Below are 22,217 nucleotides of genomic sequence, written 5' to 3'. Positions count from 1 at the left end.
TAACTCAGGATCAGTAATGTAATGTATGTACACAGTGACTGCACCAGCAGGATAGTGAGTGCAGCTCTGGAGTATAATACAGGATGTAACTCAGGATCAGTAATGTAATGTATGTACAAAGTGACTGCACCAGCAGAATAGTGAGTGCAGCTCTGGAGTATAATACAGGATGTAACTCAGGATCAGTAATGTAAAGTATGTACACAGTGACTGCACCAGCAGAATAGTGAGTGCAGCTCTGGAGTATAATACAGGAGGTAACTCAGGATCAGTAATATAATGTATGTACACAGTGACTGCACCAGCAGAATAGTGAGTGCAGCTCTGGAGTATAATACAGGAGGTAACTCAGGATCAGTAATATAATGTATGTACACAGTGACTCCACAAGCAGAATAGTGAGTGCAGCTCTGGAGTATAATACAGGATGTAACTCAGGATCAGTAATGTAAAGTATGTATACAGTGACTGCACCATCAGAATAGTGAGTGCAGCTCTGGAGTATAATACAGGATGTAACTCAGGATCAGTAATGTAATGTATATACACAGTGACTGCACCAGCAGAATAGTGAGTGCAGCTCTGGAGTATAATACAGGATGTAACTCAGGATCAGTAATGTAATGTATATACACAGTGACTGCACCAGCAGAATAGTGAGTGCAGCTCTGGAGTATAATACAGGATGTAACTCAGGATCAGTAATGTAATGTATGTACACAGTGACTGCACCAGCAGAATAGTGAGTACAGCTCTGGGGTATAATACAGGATGTAACTCAGGACCAGTAATGTAATGTATGTACACAGTGACTGCACCAGCAGAATAGTGAGTGCAGCTCTGGGGTATAATACAGGATGTAACTCAGGATCAGTAATGTAATGTATGTACACAGTGACTGCACCAGCAGAATAGTGAGTGCAGCTCTGGAGTATAATACAGGATGTAACTCAGGATCAGTAATGTAATGTATGTACACAGTGACTGCACCAGCAGAATAGTGAGTGCAGCTCTGGAGTATAATACAGGAGGTAACTCAGGATCAGTAATGTAATGTATGTACACAGTGACTGCACCAGCAGAATAGTGAGTGCAGCTCTGGAGTATAATACAGGAGGTAACTCAGGATCAGTAATATAATGTATGTACACAGTGACTCCACAAGCAGAATAGTGAGTGCAGCTCTGGAGTATAATACAGGATGTAACTCAGGATCAGTAATGTAAAGTATGTATACAGTGACTGCACCATCAGAATAGTGAGTGCAGCTCTGGAGTATAATACAGGATGTAACTCAGGATCAGTAATGTAATGTATGTATACAGTGACTGCACCAGCAGAATAGTGAGTGCAGCTCTGGAGTATAATACAGGATGTAACTCAGGATCAGTAATGTAATGTATGTATACAGTGACTGCACCAGCAGAATAGTGAGTGCAGCTCTGGAGTATAATACAGGAGGTAACTCAGGATCAGTAATGTAAAGTATGTATACAGTGACTGCACCATCAGAATAGTGAGCGCAGCTCTGGAGTATAATACAGGATGTAACTCAGGATCAGTAATGTAATGTATGTATACAGTGACTGCACCAGCAGAATAGTGAGTGCAGCTCTGCAGTTTTATAGAATGTTTAATAGAAAGTTGTGCTCATATACCAACCAATTGCGGTGCATTGACAGCTTTATGTTACTGGGTCACAATATTCTGCTTTAGTGAAGACAAACAAGGTGTTAATATTAGATGAGTGGGGTCCAGCATCTGTCAGCCCCGCACTGATCATCGGGCTGGGTGTAAGTGGTGCACGGAGCAGGGACAGGCCTGGTCTTTGCACGGTGTAGGGCACGTTCTCGGGGACTGCAGCTCAGTTCCTATTCCCTTCAAGGGGAGAGTCAGTGACTTCTATGGGGGTCTGGGGACAAGGGTCCCTGACAGACCTATCTGGCAGTCGATGGTCAGTGTAACTCCGGCAGCGAGTGTTACAGCTTCTTCCCAGTTGGGCGGAGTGATGACTGATAGCAGCTACTTCTCATCGCCCACAGGCTTTCAATGAGATTGTAAAAGTTAATACTGCTGATTAGGAGCTGGCAGGAGATACAATAAACAGGCGAGACCTCCCTGACAGGTGGAAAAATGATAAACCCGGGCAAAATCCAAATGTCCTTCCCTGACTTTTCATGTTCTGCCAGAAGTATGTCAGTAATGTAAACTGGTCCCGGTGCACAATGGTCGTAGCAGAGACTCCCCGGATACTTGGACCTCCAGGGGCCAAACACTCGCAGATGGGATCACAGCATCCTCTGCCTTGTATGATTGCAAGCACCGCCGTGGCCAAAGGCACCAGGGAGTCGGGGCGGCTCTGCAGCTAAAGGGGTATTCTACCTTACCTGTCACATTACGATCAGTAGGGTCCGTTTCTGTGTCACGCCGGTCACCCGCTGTGCAGGGACATGTAGGGCGGTCTGACAAAAGAGGTCACGCTGTAACTCCCTGCAGATCCAGGAACTGAGCCGGATCCGTACAGCCGGCACCAGGGGTGACTGCTGAGATTGGAGCCAATCGCAATACTTTAAAGGGGTTTTCCATGAGGCTGATATCGATGACCTACCACTAGGATAGGTGATCAATATCAGATAGTTGGGGGTCCGACACATGGCAGCTCGGACCGATCAGCCGGCAGCAGCATTGTCAGAGCTCGGAGAAGACGGAGTGTGATGAAGAGGAAGGCCAGAGTCCTGTACAACGTTTAGTGGCCACTCTACAAATGAATGGAGCCAACCTGCATAAGCCAAGAGCGGCCACTAAACACGGAAGTGTCAGTCTCCGTTTACTCCCAATTGCTGCCGGCGTTGCTAACAGCAAAAAAAAAAAAAGTGCAAAACTCCTTCAACCGCTTCGATGCCAAAGTCAATTTTGACAGCAGCATTTAAGAGGTTAAGAAAGGGGGGCATTCACTTTAAATGCCCCTCCTGGCCTCGCACCGTAATCACAGGGTGCCGATGGGCAGTAGCCGACATATTGGTACTCTTTGTACACCACCATGGTACTCAAAGTCTGGGCTTCATAGGAGACACTGAAGTATTGAATTATAAGCAATGGAAAGATTGGAGGTCCAAGTCCCCTAACTATGCAGGAGGAAAAATGAAGGATAAAAATGCAAAAAAAAAATAAAAATAAATACATTTTTGAAAAATATATTTTAAAAATTTTAAGAAAAAGAATAAGAATGTCAATCAGCACTTTTCCAGAGTTAAAAATACAGAATTAAATTAAAATATAAATGTGGAGCTCTAAAAAAAATTTAAACACTAAAATTGCCATTTTTGAATCACTGGACATCCTACATAAAAAATAATAAAAATAAATAAATAAAAAATAATAATAATAATAATAATAATAATAAAAAAGAGATCAAAATGCCCTACGCACCCCAAAACGGTGTAAAAAAACCTAGATCTTACAATATACGAGCCCTCACACAGCTCCATCCACAGAAAAATAAAAAAAAAAGCTACAAGAGACACAAAGCAACAGCTGCAAGAAGAGGAACCTTCCCAGTAATCATCCGTTCACCGGATAGGCGATCCCCTGCCGGTGGGTGAGGGTCTGGAGAACGGGCGCCTTCTGAACGTGCACCACTCACTGTCTATGGAGACAGCAGACCACAGAGCTCATATTACACATAAACAGTATACATTATATATACTCACTGTTCCACTGTTCTGGAGAAGATGACGGAGACAGTCAGCAAGATGCATCCGAAGGGGCCGTGCTCAAACTGGAAAATGTAAGGTAAGATCAGAAAAAGTGTTTAATAAGCAGCTGTAGACACCTTCAGACGCAGCTTATCTCCTCCTGAGGAAAGTAAGGATCGGGCATGCAGAAATACAACATGTCTGATCCTTCTTCACCACCGATATCTGCATACATATTAGTTACTGTGATGAACCTCGCAAAATCACTGCGATGTGATATTAAATGGGTATTAAGGTAGCTGGAACTATCCCCCCTCCTTGATAAGTGTGATAACTACTCGATCGGTGGTAGAACAGAGGACTTGTGCCCCCCGTTAATATAAAGGGGTAGTCGAGCAGAGTGCAGTCCCATAGAGAATGATGGAGTAGTAGTCAGCATCCTCAGCTTCCGTCTTATCCAGATAGAGGCCCAGTAAAGGGATCGGTGGGGGTCTTAGCGGTCGGACCCCCACTTATCTTGTATTTATCATGGATTCCTTAAAATAGGTGATAACTTAATATTACATGAATTTCCTTTGACTCATGGCTGCAGGATGACTCTAGATTTTTGGCTCCATATTCTAACCCTGGAGACACATAGATCCGCACAGGAGCTGTGTACACAAAACCAGGTGTTATCCTAATTATTTGCAAAACTTTTTACATTGAGGAAAAATGTGTGCAAAGTTCTTCCAAGCTTGTCTCCCTGTGACCTTCCACCGCCCGTGGTCAGTAGATACGGAGGTCCATCAGCGGCCGGTTATGTCACCAATTCACAGCAGTCAGGCTGGAGACGTGAAACGCGCCCATTACCATAAAGGCCTTAATGTCATGAAGATTCTCCGTTCCTTCCTTCTCGGAGCGATCACCAGCCGGATATTATCATATTTATTCCACCTTCGCAGTGACCCCGGACCCCGAGTAATTTCTGATTAACTCTCCAGGGAACATCCATTTACGGATGACACTAATAGGTTCACAATGTAACGCGGCGGAGTAATTCACCTGATTAATGTCCTGCTGCAGGAAGGTCACAAGATCCTCGTAATTTCTGAAGTTGTACAGGATGAGCTGCAGGAAAATAAGAATATGCATTAATACAGGTCACACGTGACGGCACAAAACATGTAACGTGCAACAGGCGAGGAAGAGAGAACACGGAGCGACGGAAAAGAGAGAGGAACAAACTACTCAGAGCAGATAACAAGATCAACAATCGCATATAAAGCCCTGTACTGCACGGATTTAATTACCGGAGAGTCACAGTACATTATACTCCAGAGCTGCACTCACTATTCTGCTGGTGCAGTCACTGTGTATATACATTACTTTACTGATCCTGAGTTACCTCCTGTATTATACCCCAGAGCTGCACTCACTATTCTGCTGGTGCAGTCACTGTGTACATACATTACATTACTGATCCTGAGTTACATCCTGTATTATACCCCAGAGCTGCACTCACTATTCTGCTGGTGGAGTCACTGTGTACATACATTACATTACTGATCCTGAGTTACATCCTGTATTATACCCCAGAGCTGCACTCACTATTCTGCTGGTGCAGTCACTGTGTACATACATTACATTACTGATCCTGAGTTACATCCTGTATTATACTCCAGAGCTGCACTCACTATTCTGCTGGTGCAGTCACTATGTACATACATTACATTACTGATCCTGAGTTACCTCCTGTATTATACTCCAGAGCTGCACTCACCATTCTGCTGGTGCAGTCACTGTGTACATACATTACATTACTGATCTTGAGTTACATCCTGTATTATACCCCAGAGCTGCATTCACTATTCTGCTGGTGCAGTCACTGTGTACATACATTACATTACTGATCCTGAGTTACATCCTGTTTTATACTCCAGAGCTGCACTCACTATTCTGCTGGTGCAGTCACTGTGTACATACATTACATTACTGATCCTGAGTTACATCCTGTATTATACTCCAGAGCTGCACTCACTATTCTACTGGTGCAGTCACTGTGTACATACATTACATTACTGATCCGGAGTTACATCCTGTATTATACTCCAGAGCTGCACTCACTATTCTGTTGGTGCAGTCACTGTGTACATACATTACATTACTGATCCTGAGTTACATCCTGTATTATACTCCAGAGCTGCACTCACTATTCTGCTGGTGCAGTCATTGTGTACATACATTACATTACTGATCCTGAGTTACCTCCTGTATTATACTCCAGAGCTGCACTCACTATTCTGCTGGTGCAGTCACTGTGTACATACATTACATTACTGATCCTGAGTTACCTCCTGTATTATACTCCAGAGCTGCACTCACTATTCTGCTGGTGGAGTCACTGTGTACATACATTACATTACTGATCCTGAGTTACATCCTGTATTATACCCCAGAGCTGCACTCACTATTCTGCTGGTGCAGTCACTGTGTACATACATTACATTACTGATCCTGAGTTACATCCTGTATTATACTCCAGAGCTGCACTCACTATTCTGCTGGTGCAGTCACTGTGTACATACATTACATTACTGATCCTGAGTTACCTCCTGTATTATACTCCAGAGCTGCACTCACTATTCTGCTGGTGCAGTCACTGTGTACATACATTACATTACTGATCCTGAGTTACATCCTGTATTATACCCCAGAGCTGCACTCACTATTCTGCTGGTGCAGTCACTGTGTACATACATTACATTACTGATCCTGAGTTACATCCTGTAAAGGGGCACTCCAGAGCTGCACTCACTATTCTGCTGGTGCAGTCACTGTGTACATACAATACTGATCCTGAGTTACCTCCTGTATTATACTCCACAGCTGCACTCACTATTCTGCTGGTGCACTCACTGTGTACATACATTACATTACTGATCCTGAGTTACATCCTGTATTATACCCCAGAGCTGCACTCACTATTCTGCTGGTGCAGTCACTGTGTACATACATTACATTACTGATCCTGAGTTACATCCTGTAAAGGGGCACTCCAGAGCTGCACTCACTATTCTGCTGGTGCAGTCACTGTGTACATACATTACTGATCCTGAGTTACATCCTGTATTATCCTCCAGAGCTGCACTCACTATTCTGCTGGTGCAGTCACTGTGTACATACATTACATTACTGATCCTGAGTTACATCCTGTATTATCCTCCAGAGCTGCACTCACTATTCTGCTGGTGCACTCACTGTGTACATACATTACATTACTGATCCTGAGTTACATCCTGTATTATACTCCAGAGCTGCGCTCACTATTCTGCTGGTGCAGTCACTGTGTACATACATTACTGATCCCGAGTTACCTCCTGTATTATACTCTAGAGCTGCACTCACTATTCTGCTGGTGCAGTCACTGTGTACATACATTACATTACTGATCCTGAGTTACATCCTGTATTATACTCCAGAGCTGCACTCACTATTCTGCTGGTGCAGTCACTGTGTACATACATTACATTACTGATCCTTAGTTACCTCCTGTATTATACTCCACAGCTGCACTCACTATTCTGCTGGTGCACTCACTGTGTACATACATTACATTACTGATCCTGAGTTACATCCTGTATTATCCTCCAGAGCTGCACTCACTATTCTGCTGGTGCAGTCACTGTGTACATACATTACATTACTGATCCTGAGTTACATCCTGTATTATACTCCAGAGCTGCGCTCACTATTCTGCTGGTGCAGTCACTGTGTACATACATTACTGATCCCGAGTTACCTCCTGTATTATACTCCAGAGCTGCACTCACTATTCTGCTGGTGCAGTCACTGTGTACATACATTACATTACTGATCCTGAGTTACATCCTGTATTATACTCCAGAGCTGCACTCACTATTCTGCTGATGCAGTCACTGTGTACATACATTACATTACTGATACTGAGTTACCTCCTGTATTATACTCTAGAGCTGCACTCTCTATTCTGCTGGTGCAGTCACTATGTAAATTACATTACTGATCCTGCGTTACATCCTGTATTATACTCCAGAGCTGCACTCACTATTCTGCTGGTGCAGTCACTGTGTACATACATTACTGATCCTGAGTTACCTCCTGTATTATACTCCAGAGCTGCACTCACTATTCTGCTGGTGCAGTCACTGTGTACATACATTACATTACTGATCCTGAGTTACATCCTGTATTATACCCCAGAGCCGCACTCACTATTCTGCTGGTGCAGTCACTGTGTACATACATTACATTACTGATCCTGAGTTACATCCTGTATTATACTCCAGAGCTGCACTCACTATTCTGGTGGTGCAGTCACTATGTCCATACATTACATTACTGATTCTGAGTTACCTCCTGTATTATACCCCAGAGCTGCACTCACTATTCTGCTGGTGCAGTCACTGTGTACATACATTACATTACTGATCCTGAGTTACATCCTGTATTATACTCCAGAGCTGCACTCACTATTCTGCTGGTGGAGTCACTGTGCACATACATTACATTACTGATCCTGAGTTACATCCTGTATTATACTCCAGAGCTGCACTCACTATTCTGCTGGTGCAGTCACTGTGTACATACATTACATTACTGATCCTGAGTTACATCCTGTATTATACTCCAGAGCTACACTCACTATCCTGCTGGTGCAGTCACTGTGTACATACATTACATTACTGATCCTGAGTTACATCCTGTATTATACTCCAGAGCTGCACTCACTATTCTGCTGGTGCAGTCACTGTGTACATACATTACATTACTGATCCTGAGTTACATCCTGTATTATACTCCAGAGCTGCACTCACTATTCTGCTGGTGGAGTCACTGTGCACATACATTACATTACTGATCCTGAGTTACATCCTGTATTATACTCCAGAGCTGCACTCACTGTTCTGCTGGTGCAGTCACTGTGTACATACATTACATTACTGATCCTGAGTTAGCTCCTGTATTATACTCCAGAGCTGCACTCACTATTCTGCTGGTGCAGTCACTGTGTACATACATTACATTACTGATCCTGAGTTAGCTCCTGTATTATACCCCAGAGCTGCACTCACTATTCTGCTGGTGCAGTCACTGTGTACATACATTACATTACTGATCCTGAGTTACATCCTGTATTATACTCCAGAGCTGCACTCACTATTCTGCTGGTGCAGTCACTGTGTACATACATTACATTACTGATCCTGAGTTAGCTCCTGTATTATATCCCAGAGCTGCACTCACTATTCTGCTGGTGCAGTCACTGTGTACATACATTACATTACTGATCCCGAGTTACATCCTGTATTATACTCCAGAGCTGCACTCACTATTCTACTGGTGCAGTCACTGTGCACATACATTACATTACTGATCCTGAGTTACATCCTGTATTATACTCCAGAGCTGCACTCACTATTCTGCTGGTGCAGTCACTGTGTACATACATTACATTACTGATCCCGAGTTACATCCTGTATTATACTCCAGAGCTGCACTCACTATTCTACTGGTGCAGTCACTGTGCACATACATTACATTACTGATCCTGAGTTACATCCTGTATTATACTCCAGAGCTGCACTCACTATTCTGGTGGTGCAGTCACTGTGTCCATACATTACATTACTGATCCTGAGTTACCTCCTGTATTATACCCCAGAGCTGCACTCACTATTCTGCTGGTGCAGTCACTGTGTACATACATTACATTACTGATCCTGAGTTACATCCTGTATTATACTCCAGAGCTGCACTCACTATTCTGCTGGTGCAGTCACTGTGCACATACATTACATTACTGATCCTGAGTTACCGCCTGTATTATACTCCAGAGCTGCACTCACTATTCTGCTGGTGCAGTCACTGTGTACATACATTACATTACTGATCCTGAGTTACATCCTGTATTATACTCCAGAGCTGCACTCACTGTTCTGCTGGTGCAGTCACTGTGTACATACATTACATTACTGATCCTGAGTTACCTCCTGTATTATACTCCAGAGCTGCACTCACTATTCTGGTGGTGCAGTCACTGTGTACATAAATTACATTACTGATCCTGAGTTACCTCCTGTATTATACCCCAGAGCTGCACTCACTATTCTGCTGGTGCAGTCACTGTGTACATACATTACATTACTGATCCTGTACTGATCCTGAGTTACCTCCTGTATTATACTCCAGAGCTGCACTCACTATTCTGCTGGTGCAGTCACTGTGTACATACATTACATTACTGATCCTGAGTTACATCCTGTATTATACTCCAGAGCTGCACTCACTATTCTGCTGGTGCAGTCACTGTGTACATACATTACATTACTGATTCTGAGTTACATCCTGTATTATACTCCAGAGCTGCACTCACTATTCTGCTGGTGCAGTCACTGTGTAAATACATTACATTACTGATCCTGAGTTACCTCCTGTATTATACTCCAGAGCTGCACTCACTATTCTGCTGGTGCAGTCACTGTGTACATACATTACTGATCCTGAGTTACATCCTGTATTATACTCCAGAGCTGCACTCACTATTCTGCTGGTGCAGTCACTGTGTACATACATTACATTACTGATCCTGAGTTACATCCTGTATTATACTCCAGAGCTGCACTCACTATTCAGTCTTTAACTTGTTGTATACGGCTGTCTGATTACTTGGTGCTTAAAGGGATATTCCAAGCAGACCTGATACATTAGAGTTTGTCTAGAGCGGAGTCTGTGGGGGCGGAGCTTGACACAGGGATTCCTGGAGCATCACAGACATTGGCTGTGCCATGCTCCTCCCCCTTGGTCCTTTGCACCAGGCCCTGCACAGTATCCTATGGAAGATTCCTTTTGGGATCTCTCTTTTGTTCTCTGAGACGCGGCAGCAGATAGGATGAGGACAGTGATGCTGCTTGAAGCTGTTGTGTAACGTGCTGTGTGACGCGGAGCTTCCTTTACACTGCGGGTTATAATGAAGCATCGTCTCAGGACACAGAATAACTCATATAAGACCCCCGTGGCCACAACCAGTACGGCACCTCGTAGTTTTCCATTGTGAACTTCTCCGGGCGCCGCTGCCCTGCGCCCGGAGCAGCTGACCATCCGATCTGTAGAGTCTCCGTCCCCCGCGACTGGGCGCAGGAGATGAGGTTCTTAAAGGACAATTCCACCCCGAATGTGATAGGGCGTGGAAACTTCCCGGGAGGTTTTAGCTTTCATAGGTCGGTAAGGGCTGGAAGGAGCCGGATCAGGAAATGATGGCAGTGTTATACAGCCGGTATCTGCTTGTAACAGCAGCAATCAGAACGTGCTCCGATCGCTGCAGTTTAACCATTTAAAAAAGAAAAGAATAAAAAAAAATCTACGTGATTCTTCAGAGTCTTTTCTGGGGCGTGTGCTTCCACCCCTCCTCCCTATACTGCTAGATCAGCAGCTGAGTTGTGAATGGCTTCGTCTGGGAGGAAAGGGTGAAAGGACACGCCCCCAGAGAAGACTCTGAAGAAATGCCCAGTTGCACTACAAGCAGAGATTTCACATACTGCGCTCCACCAGAAACAAACATGAGTTTCTCTGCAATGGAGCGACGCAGCTCATAAAGAAAAATGGCAGCAGAATCAGGGGATTTAACTAAGTATTGAACTCATTTTTTTGGAGCGAGTGACAGATCCTTTTAAAATGTTATTATTTTAGAAAAAAAAAGTAATAATTTCTAAATAGATCCAAAATTCAATGATGATTAATCATTAGCCAGAGCTCTAAATTCCTGTATAGTTCTCTGAAGAATAAAATTCTGTCTGCCAGCGACCACCACTAGAGGGAGCTCATCGAATACAGGTTATATATTGAACTCAATGACAACAGTGTATACAGAAAACTCCTGAGCTCCCCCTAGTGGTGGCTGCAAGAAGGCAGAATTTTAGCTTTTACATTATGTCAATATATAGGATTTTGTAGGAAACTAATTTGATAATATTCCTTTTTTGATCACTTAGCAGCTGTTAGACAGTATAAATACTGTATTTACTCTATAAGAGGAGCCATAGAGACTTATTCTAATTTCCTGGTGATGTACTACAAGAGCTTCTCACTAAATTAGAATATCATCAAAAAGTTGATTTATTTCAGTTCTTCAAAACAAAAAGTGAAACTCCTATATTCTATAGAGTCATTACACACAGAGGGATCTATTATATAGAGTCATTACACACAGAGGGATCTATTCTATAGAGTCATTACACACAGAGGGATCTATTATATACAGTCATTACACACAGAGGGATCTATTATATAGTCATTACACACAGAGGGATCTATTATATAGAGTCATTACACACAGAGTGATCTATTATATAGAGTCATTACACACAGAGGGATCTATTATATAGAGTCATTACACGCAGAGGGATCTATTATATAGAGTCATTACACGCAGAGGGATCTATTATATAGAGTCATTACACACAGAGGGATCTATTATATAGAGTCATTACACACAGAGGGATCTATTATATAGAGTCATTACACACAGAGGGATCTATTATATATAGTCATTACACACAGAGGGATCTATTATATAGAGTCATTACACACAGAGCGATCTATTATATAGAGTCATTACACACAGAGGGATCTATTATATAGAGTCATTACACGCAGAGGGATCTATTATATAGAGTCATTACACACAGAGGGATCTATTATATAGAGTCATTACACACAGAGGGATCTATTATATAGAGTCATTACACGCAGAGGGATCTATTATATAGAGTCATTACACACAGAGGGATCTATTATATAGAGTCATTACACGCAGAGGGATCTATTATATAGAGTCATTACACGCAGAGGGATCTATTATATAGAGTCATTACACACAGAAGGATCTATTATATAGAGTCATTACACGCAGAGGGATCTATTATATAGAGTCATTACACGCAGAGGGATCTATTATATAGAGTCATTACACACAGAGGGATCTATTATATAGAGTCATTACACACAGAGGGATCCATTATATAGAGTCATTACACACAGAGGGATCTATTATATAGAGTCATCACACACAGAGGGATCTATTATATAGAGTCATTACACACAGAGGGATCTATTATATAGAGTCATTACACACAGAGGGATCTATTATATAGAGTCATTACACACAGAGGGATCTATTATATAGAGTCATTACACACAGAGGGATCTATTATATAGAGTCATTACACGCAGAGGGATCTATTATATAGAGTCATTACACGCAGAGGGATCTATCATATAGAGTCATTACACGCAGAGGGATCTATTATATAGAGTCATTACACGCAGAGGGATCTATTATATAGAGTCATTACACACAGAAGGATCTATTATATAGAGTCATTACACACAGAGGGATCTATTATATAGAGTCATTACACACAGAGGGATCTATTATATAGAGTCATTACACACAGAGGGATCTATTATATAGAGTCATTACACACAGAGGGATCTATTATATAGAGTCATTACACACAGAGGGATCTATTATTAGAGTCACTACACACAGAGGGATCTATTATATAGAGTTATTACACACAAAGGGATCTATTATATAGAGTCATTACACACAGAGGGATCTATTATATAGAGTCATTACACACAGAGGGATCTATTATATACAGTCAATACACACAGAGGGATCTATTATATAGAGTCATTGCACACAGAGGGATCTATTATATAGAGTCATTACACACAGAGGGATCTATTATATAGAGTCATTACACACAGAGGGATCTATTATATAGAGTCATTACACACAGAGGGATCTATTATATGGAGTCATTACACACAGAGGGATCTATTATATAGAGTTATTACACCAAAGGGATCTATTATATAGAGTCATTACACACAGAGTGATCTATTCTATAGTCATTACACACAGAGGGATCTATTATATAGAGTCATTACACGCAGAGGGATCTATTATATGGAGTCATTACACACAGAGGGATCTATTATATGGAGTCATTACACACAGAGGGATCTATTATATAGAGTCATTACACACAGAGGGATCTATTATATAGAGTCATTACACACAGAGGGATCTATTATATAGAGACATTACACACAGAGGGATCTATTATATAGAGGCATTACACACAGAGGGATCTATTATATAGAGTCATTACACGCAGAGGGATCTATTATATAGAGTCATTACACACAGAAGGATCTATTATATAGAGTCATTACACACAGAGGGATCTATTATATAGTCATTACACACAGAGGGATCTATTATATAGTCATTACACACAGAGGGATCTATTATATAGAGTCATTACACACAGAGGGATCTATTATTAGAGTCATTACACACAGAGGGATCTATTAGAGTCATTACACACAGAGGGATCTATTATATAGTCATTACACACAAAGGGATCTATTATATAGAGTCATTACACACAGAGGGATCTATTATATAGAGTCATTACATACAGAGGGATCTATTATATACAGTCAATACACACAGAGGGATCTATTATATAGAGTCATTGCACACAGAGGGATCTATTATATAGAGTCATTACACACAGAGGGATCTATTATATAGAGTCATTACACACAGAGGGATCTATTATATGGAGTCATTACACACAGAGGGATCTATTATATAGAGTCATTACACCAAAGGGATCTATTATATAGAGTCATTACACACAGAGTGATCTATTCTATAGTCATTACACACAGAGGGATCTATTATATAGAGTCATTAAACGCAGAGGGATCTATTATATGGAGTCATTACACACAGAGGGATCTATTATATGGAGTCATTACACACAGAGGGATCTATTATATAGAGTCATTACACACAGAGGGATCTATTATATAGAGTCATTACACACAGAGGGATCTATTATATAGAGACATTACACACAGAGGGATCTATTATATAGAGGCATTACACACAGAGGGATCTATTATATAGAGTCATTACACACAGAGGGATCTATTATATAGAGTCATTACACGCAGAGGGATCTATTATATAGAGTCATTACACACAGAGGGATCTATTATATAGAGTCATTACACGCAGAGGGATCTATTACACACAGAGGGATCCATTATATAGAGTCATTACACACAGAGGGATCTATTATATAGAGTCGTTACACACAGAGGGATCTATCATATAGAGTCGTTACACACAGAGGGATCTATCATATAGAGTCATTACACACAGACGGATCTATTATATAGAGTCATTACACACAGACGGATCTATTATATAGAGTCATTACACACAGAGGGATCTATCATATAGAGTCATTACACACAGACGGATCTATTATATAGAGTCATTACACACAGACGGATCTATTATATAGAGTCATTACACACAGAGGGATCTATTATATAGAGTCATTACACACAGAGGGATCTATTATATAGAGTCATTACACACAGAGGGATCTATTATATAGTCATTACACACAGACGGATCTATTATATAGAGCCATTACACACAGACGGATCTATTATATAGAGTCATTACACACAGAGGGATCTATTATATAGAGTCATTACACACAGAGGGATCTATTATATAGAGTCATTACACACAGAGGGATCTATTATATAGAGTCATTACACAGAGGGATCTATTATATAGCGTCATTACACACAGAGGGATCTATTATATAGCGTCATTACACGCAGAGTGATCTATTATATAGAGTCATTACACACAGAGGGATCTATTATATAGAGTCATTACATGCAGAGGGATCTATTATATAGTCATTACACGCAGAGGGATCTATTATATAGAGTCATTATACACAGAGGGATCTATTATATAGAGTCATTACACACAGAGGGATCTATTATATAGAGTCATTATACACAGAGGGATCTATTATATAGAGTCATTACACACAGAGGGATCTATTTCACGTGTTTATTTCTGTTAATGTTGATGATTATGGCTTACAGCCAATGAAAGCACAAAATTCATTATCTCAGTAAATTAGAATAATTAACAAAAAACATCAGCAAAGGCTTCCTAAGCGTTTAAAAAAGTCCCTTAGTCTGTTTCAGTAGGCTCCACAATCATGGGGAAGACTGCTGACTTGACAGATGTCCAGAAGGCAGTCACTGACACACTCCACAAGGTCCCAGAGTCTGGAGGAAGAGTGGAGAGGCCACAATCCAAGCTGCTGGAGGTCTAGTGTGACGTCTCCACAATCAGTGATGGTTTGGGGGGTCATGTCATCTGCTGGTGGAGGTCCACTGTGTTTTATCAACACCAAAGTCAGCGCAGCCGTCTACCAGGACATTTTCCAGCACTTCATGCTTCCCTCTGCCGACAAGCTTTATGGAGATGGAAATGTCCTTCTCCAGCAGGACTTGGCCCCTGTCCACACGGCCAAAAGTACCAATACTTGGTTTACACACAACAGTATCACTGTGCTTGATTGGCAGCAAACTCCCCTGACCTTAACCCCATAGAGAATCTATTATAGAGAATCTATGGGGTATTGTCAAGAGGAAGATGAGACCCCAGACCCAACAATGGAGACGAGCTGAAGGCTGCTATCAAAGCCACCTGGGCTTCCATAACACCTCAGCAGGGCCACAGGCTGATCCCTCCATGCCACAGGCTGATCCCTCCATGCCACAGGCTGATCCCTCCATGCCACATTGCCGCATTGATGCAGTAATTGATGCAAAAGGAGCCGACCAAGTATTGAGGGCATTTACTGAACAGACATTTCAGGAGGACATTAGGAATTTTAAAATAATTTTTCAAGCTGTCGTTATAAAGTATTCTAATTTACTGAGATAATGACTTTTGTGTTCTCATTGGCTGTAAGCCATAATCATCAACATTAACAGAAATAAACACGTGAAATAGATCCCTCTGCGTGTAATGACTCTATATAATAGATCCCTCTGTGTGTAATGACTCTATATAATAGATCCCTCTGCGTGTAATGACTCTATATAATAGATCCCTCTGCGTGTAATGACTCTATATAATAGATCCCTCTGCGTGTAATGACTCTATATAATAGATCCCTCTGCGTGTAATGGCTCTATATAATAGATCCCTCTGTGTGTAATGACTCTATATAATAGATCCCTCTGTGTGTAATGACTCTATATAATAGATCCCTCTGCGTGTAATGACTCTATATAATAGATCCCTCTGCGTGTAATGACTCTATATAATAGATCCCTCTGCGTGTAATGGCTCTATATAATAGATCCCTCTGCGTGTAATGGCTCTATATAATAGATCCCTCTGTGTGTAATGACTCTATATAATAGATCCCTCTGTGTGTAATGACTCTATATAATAGATCCCTCTGCGTGTAATGACTCTATATAATAGATCCCTCTGCGTGTAATGACTCTATATAATAGATCCCTCTGCGTGTAATGACTCTATATAATAGATCCCTCTGCGTGTAATGGCTCTATATAATAGATCCCTCTGCGTGTAATGGCTCTATATAATAGATCCCTCTGCGTGTAATGACTCTATATAATAGATCCCTCTGCGTGTAATGACTCTATATAATAGATCCCTCTGCGTGTAATGACTCTATATAATAGATCCCTCTGTGTGTAATGACTCTATATAATAGATCCCTCTGCGTGTAATGACTCTATATAATAGATCCCTCTGTGTGTAATGACTCTATATAATAGATCCCTCTGCGTGTAATGACTCTATACAATAGATCCCTCTGCGTGTAATGGCTCTATATAATAGATCACTCTGCGTGTAATGACTCTATACAATAGATCCCTCTGCGTGTAATGACTCTATACAATAGATCCCTCTGTGTGTAATGACTCTATAATTGATCGCTCTGAGTGTAATGACTCTATATAATAGATCCCTCTGTGTGTAATGACTCTATATAATAGATCCCTCTGCGTGTAATGACTCTATATAATAGATCCCTCTGTGTGTAATGACTCTATATAATAGATCCCTCTGCGTGTAATGACTCTATATAATAGATCCCTCTGTGTGTAATGACTCTATATAATAGATCACTCTGTGTGTAATGACTATATAATAGATCCCTGTGTGTAATGACTCTATATAATAGATCCCTCTGTGTGTAATGACTCTATATAATAGATCCCTCTGTGTGTAATGACTCTATATAATAGATCCCTCTGCGTGTAATGACTCTATATAATAGATCGCTCTGCGTGTAATGACTCTATATAATAGATCCCTCTGCGCGTAATGACTCTATATAATAGATCCCTCTGCGTGTAATGACTCTATATAATAGATCCCTCTGCATGTAATGACTCTATATAATATATCCCTCTGCGTGTAATGACTCTATATAATAGATCACTCTGTGTGTAATGACTCTATATAATAGATCCTTCTGTGTGTAATGACTCTATATAATAGATCGCTCTGTGTGTAATGACTCTATATAATAGATCCCTGTGTGTAATGACTCTATATAATAGATCCCTGTGTGTAATGACTATATAATAGATCGCTCTGAGTGTAATGACTCTATATAATAGATCCCTGTGTGTGATGACTCTATATAATAGATCCCTCTGTGTGTAATGACTATATAATAGATCCCTCTGTGTGTAATGACTCTATATAATAGATCCCTCTGTGTGTAATGACTCTATATAATAGATCCCTCTGTGTGTAATGACTCTATATAATAGATCGCTCTGTGTGTAATGACTCTATATAATAGATCCCTCTGTGTGTAATGATTCTATATAATAGATCCCTCTGCGTGTAATGACTCTATATAATAGATCACTCTGTGTGTAATGACTCTATATAATAGATCACTCTGCGTGTAATGACTCTATATAATAGATCACTCTGTGTGTAATGACTCTATAATAGATCCCTCTGTGTGTAATGACTCTATATAATAGATCCCTCTGTGTGTAATGACTCTATATAATAGACCCCTCTGTGTGTAATGACTCTATATAATAGATCCCTCTGTGTGTAATGACTCTATATAATAGATCCCTCTGTGTGTAATGACTCTATATAATAGATCCCTCTGTGTGTAATGACTCTATATAATAGATCCCGCTGTGTGTAATGACTCTATATAATAGATCCCTCTGTGTGTAATGACTCTATATAATAGATCACTCTGTGTGTAATGACTCTATATAATAGATCCCTCTGTGTGTAATGACTCTATATAATAGATCCCTCTGTGTGTAATGACTCTATATAATATAGGAGTGTCACTTTTTGTATTGAAGAACTGAAATAAATTAAGTTTTTGATGAAATTCTAGTTTAGTGAGATGTACCTGTATATCTCATTATGGCAGCGATCATATGGTCACATGGCATCCCTCCAGAAGACCCCACATTGTCAGTGAGTGATAATGTACCACGTACGTGCTCCATCCCCTACACATGGCGTCCCTCCAGAAGACCCCACATTGTCAGTGAGTGATAATGTACCACCTACGTACTCCATCCCCTACACATGGCGTCCCTCCAGAAGACCCCACATCGTCAGTGAGTGATAATATATCACGTACATGCTCCATCCCCTACACATGGCGTCCCTCCAGAAGACCCCACATGGTCAGTGAGTGATAATGTACCACGTACATGCTCCATCCCCTACACATGGCATCCCTCCAGAAGACCCCACATTGTCAGTGAGTGATAATGTACCACGTACATGCTCCATCCCCTACACATGGCGTCCCTCCAGAAGACCCCACATGGTCAGTGAGTGATAATGTACCACGTACATGCTCCATCCCCTACACATGGCGTCCCTCCAGAAGACCCCACACAGTGAGTGAGTGATATTGTACCACGTACGTGCTCCATCCCCTACACATGGCATCCCTCCAGAAGACCCCACATTATCCGTGAGTGATAATGTACCACGTACGTGCTCCATCCCCTACACATGGCGTCCCTCCAGAAGACCCCACATTGTCAGTGAGTGATAATGTACCACGTACGTGCTCCATCCCCTACACATGGCGTCCCTCCAGAAGACCCCACATGGTCAGTGAGTGATAATGTACCACGTACGTGCTCCATCCCCTACACATGGCGTCCCTCCAGAAGACCCCACATTGTCAGTGAGTGATAATGTACCACGTACGTGCTCCATCCCCTACACATGGCGTCCCTCCAGAAGACCCCACATGGTCAGTGAGTGATAATGTACCACGTACATGCTCCATCCCCTACACATGGCGTCCCTCCAGAAGACCCCACATTGTCAGTGAGTGATAATGTACCACGTACGTGCTCCATCCACTACACATGGCGTCCCTCCAGAAGACCCCACATTATCTGTGAGTGATAATGTACCACGTACGTGCTCCATCCCCTACACATGGCATCCCTCCAGAAGACCCCACATTATCCGTGAGTGATAATGTACCACGTACGTGCTCCATCCACTACACATGGCGTCCCTCCAGAAGACCCCACATTATCTGTGAGTGATAATGTACCACGTACGTGCTCCATCCCCTACACATGGCGTCCCTCCAGAAGACCCCACATTGTCAGTGAGTGATAATGTACCACGTACGTGCTCCATCCCCTACACATGGCGTCCCTCCAGAAGACCCCACATTGTCAGTGAGTGATAATGTACCACGTACGTGCTCCATCCCCTACACATGGCGTCCCTCCAGAAGACCCCACATTGTCAGTGAGTGATAATGTACCACGTACGTGCTCCATCCCCTACACATGGCGTCCCTCCAGAAGACCCCATATTGTCAGTGAGTGATAATATATCACGTACGTGCTCCATCCCCTACACATGGCGTCCCTCCAGAAGACCCCACATCGTCAGTGAGTGATAATATACCACGTACGTGCTCCATCCACTACACATGGCGTCCCTCCAGAAGACCCCACATCGTCAGTGAGTGATAATATATCACATACATGCTCCATCCCCTACACATGGCGTCCCTCCAGAAGACCCCACATTGGCAGTGAGTGATGGCCGTGCTCCATTACACACGTCGGTTCAATGACTTACACTTTCTAGGATCCCATCGGCTCTATATCTTCCGGCCGGAGTGAACTGCTGCCTCCCAGACGACCTGCAAGATGTGAACAAGATGCATCATTCTGCTATCAGTCCTCTAGTCCGGCATCCTATAATCTGGAAGTGGCATGTCTTATCCAGATCCTGGGGGCTTTTTCAGCACAGATATTGTCTTACGGTGCGGATTTCACCATGTCTTTCTGCTGCGGAAATCCACAGTGGATTTTTTTCTGCAATGTGGGGGCTTCCAGTATAGTGACCACTTTCCCAGTTAGGGCTGTTTTGGGTTGAGCTAAACCCGGCCTCAGCCTCTTACTACCAGACACCCGGGGGTTTCATGACTCCCGGCGCGTCCCTTATTCTATTCAGCATCGTGTACGGAGGAAACGCAAAGACAAAAGTTGTGAAAAATATGTCCGACTTCTCATCAGGGTCCGACAATCAGCTGTCTGATCGCTCAGGTCATATACGTGCACTGGCAGGAGTCTGAGGACATGGCCACCTGCAGTACATCTATGGTGGGTGGCAGCGATAAGCCCCTCCGTTACACAGACCCCATAGACTTCAATAGGCATTGTGTAAGGGATCATTTCAATTCCCCTCAATGCGGCCATTTAGGAAGTGTCCAGTCGTTTTCTTCGCTGACAAGACAGATATAATCACCCGTGTCATCATGTATCTACTCACAATGTCACCACGGCTTCCCTGCCATCTCCGGCGCGCCACAGGACATCAGCGAGGGCTTTATACAGGCAGCTCGTCCTGACCGTGTCTGAAGGCTGCAGAATCCGGCTGGAAACATGGAAATGATATTAAAAAAATCAATGAGGATGGGTATAATGGTGCCCGCACCGCTCCCCGTCCTCCCCCAGAGCACAGGATATCAATGACGATGGGTATAATGGTGCCTGCACCGCTTCCCGTCCTGCCCCGGAGCACAGGATATCAATGACGATGGGTATAATGGTGCCTGCACCGCTTCCCGTCCTCCCCCAGAGCACAGGATATCAGTAATGATGGGTATAATGGTGCCCGCACCGCTTCCCGTCCTCCCCCAGAGCACAGGATATCAGTAATGATGGGTATAATGGTGCCCGCACCGCTCCCCGTCCTCCCCCGGAGCACAGGATATCAATGATGATGGGTATAATGGTGCCCGCACCGCTCCCCGTCCTCCCCCGGAGCACAGGATATCAATGACGATGGGTATAATGGTGCCCGCACCGCTCCCCGTCCTCCCCCGGAGCACAGGATATCAATGACGATGGGTATAATGGTGCCCGCACCGCTCCCCGTCCTCCCCCGGAGCACAGGATATCAATGACGATGGGTATAATGGTGCCCGCACCGCTCCCCGTCCTCCCCCGGAGCACAGGATATCAATGATGATGGGCATAATGGTGCCCGCACCGCTCTCCGTCCTCCCC

The 22,217-nt window shown here is 42.6% G+C and overlaps 1 protein-coding gene across 3 annotated transcripts in view; it reads right to left on the bottom strand.

Annotated features, from left to right (window-relative positions):
• Window positions 1–22,217, bottom strand: part of MINDY4 (MINDY lysine 48 deubiquitinase 4) — a 205,654-nt gene that overhangs the window by 152,893 nt on the left and 30,544 nt on the right. For all 3 annotated transcript variants that reach the window (XM_073677206.1, XM_073677207.1, XM_073677208.1), the window contains exons 10-13: window positions 21,478–21,582; window positions 20,782–20,845; window positions 4,740–4,805; window positions 3,711–3,778 (exon numbers count right to left, since the gene is read on the bottom strand). In XM_073677206.1, coding sequence (XP_073533307.1) covers window positions 3,711–3,778; window positions 4,740–4,805; window positions 20,782–20,845; window positions 21,478–21,582 — 303 coding nt within the window. The remainder of the gene's footprint in view (window positions 1–3,710; window positions 3,779–4,739; window positions 4,806–20,781; window positions 20,846–21,477; window positions 21,583–22,217) is intronic.

This window comes from Phyllobates terribilis, unplaced genomic scaffold, assembly GCF_046119375.1.
Source record: "Phyllobates terribilis strain yellow unplaced genomic scaffold, ASM4611937v1 Scaffold_4__5_contigs__length_816908805, whole genome shotgun sequence".
NCBI lineage: Eukaryota > Metazoa > Chordata > Amphibia > Anura > Dendrobatidae > Phyllobates > Phyllobates terribilis.
This window is presented reverse-complemented; position numbering and strand designations above follow the sequence as displayed.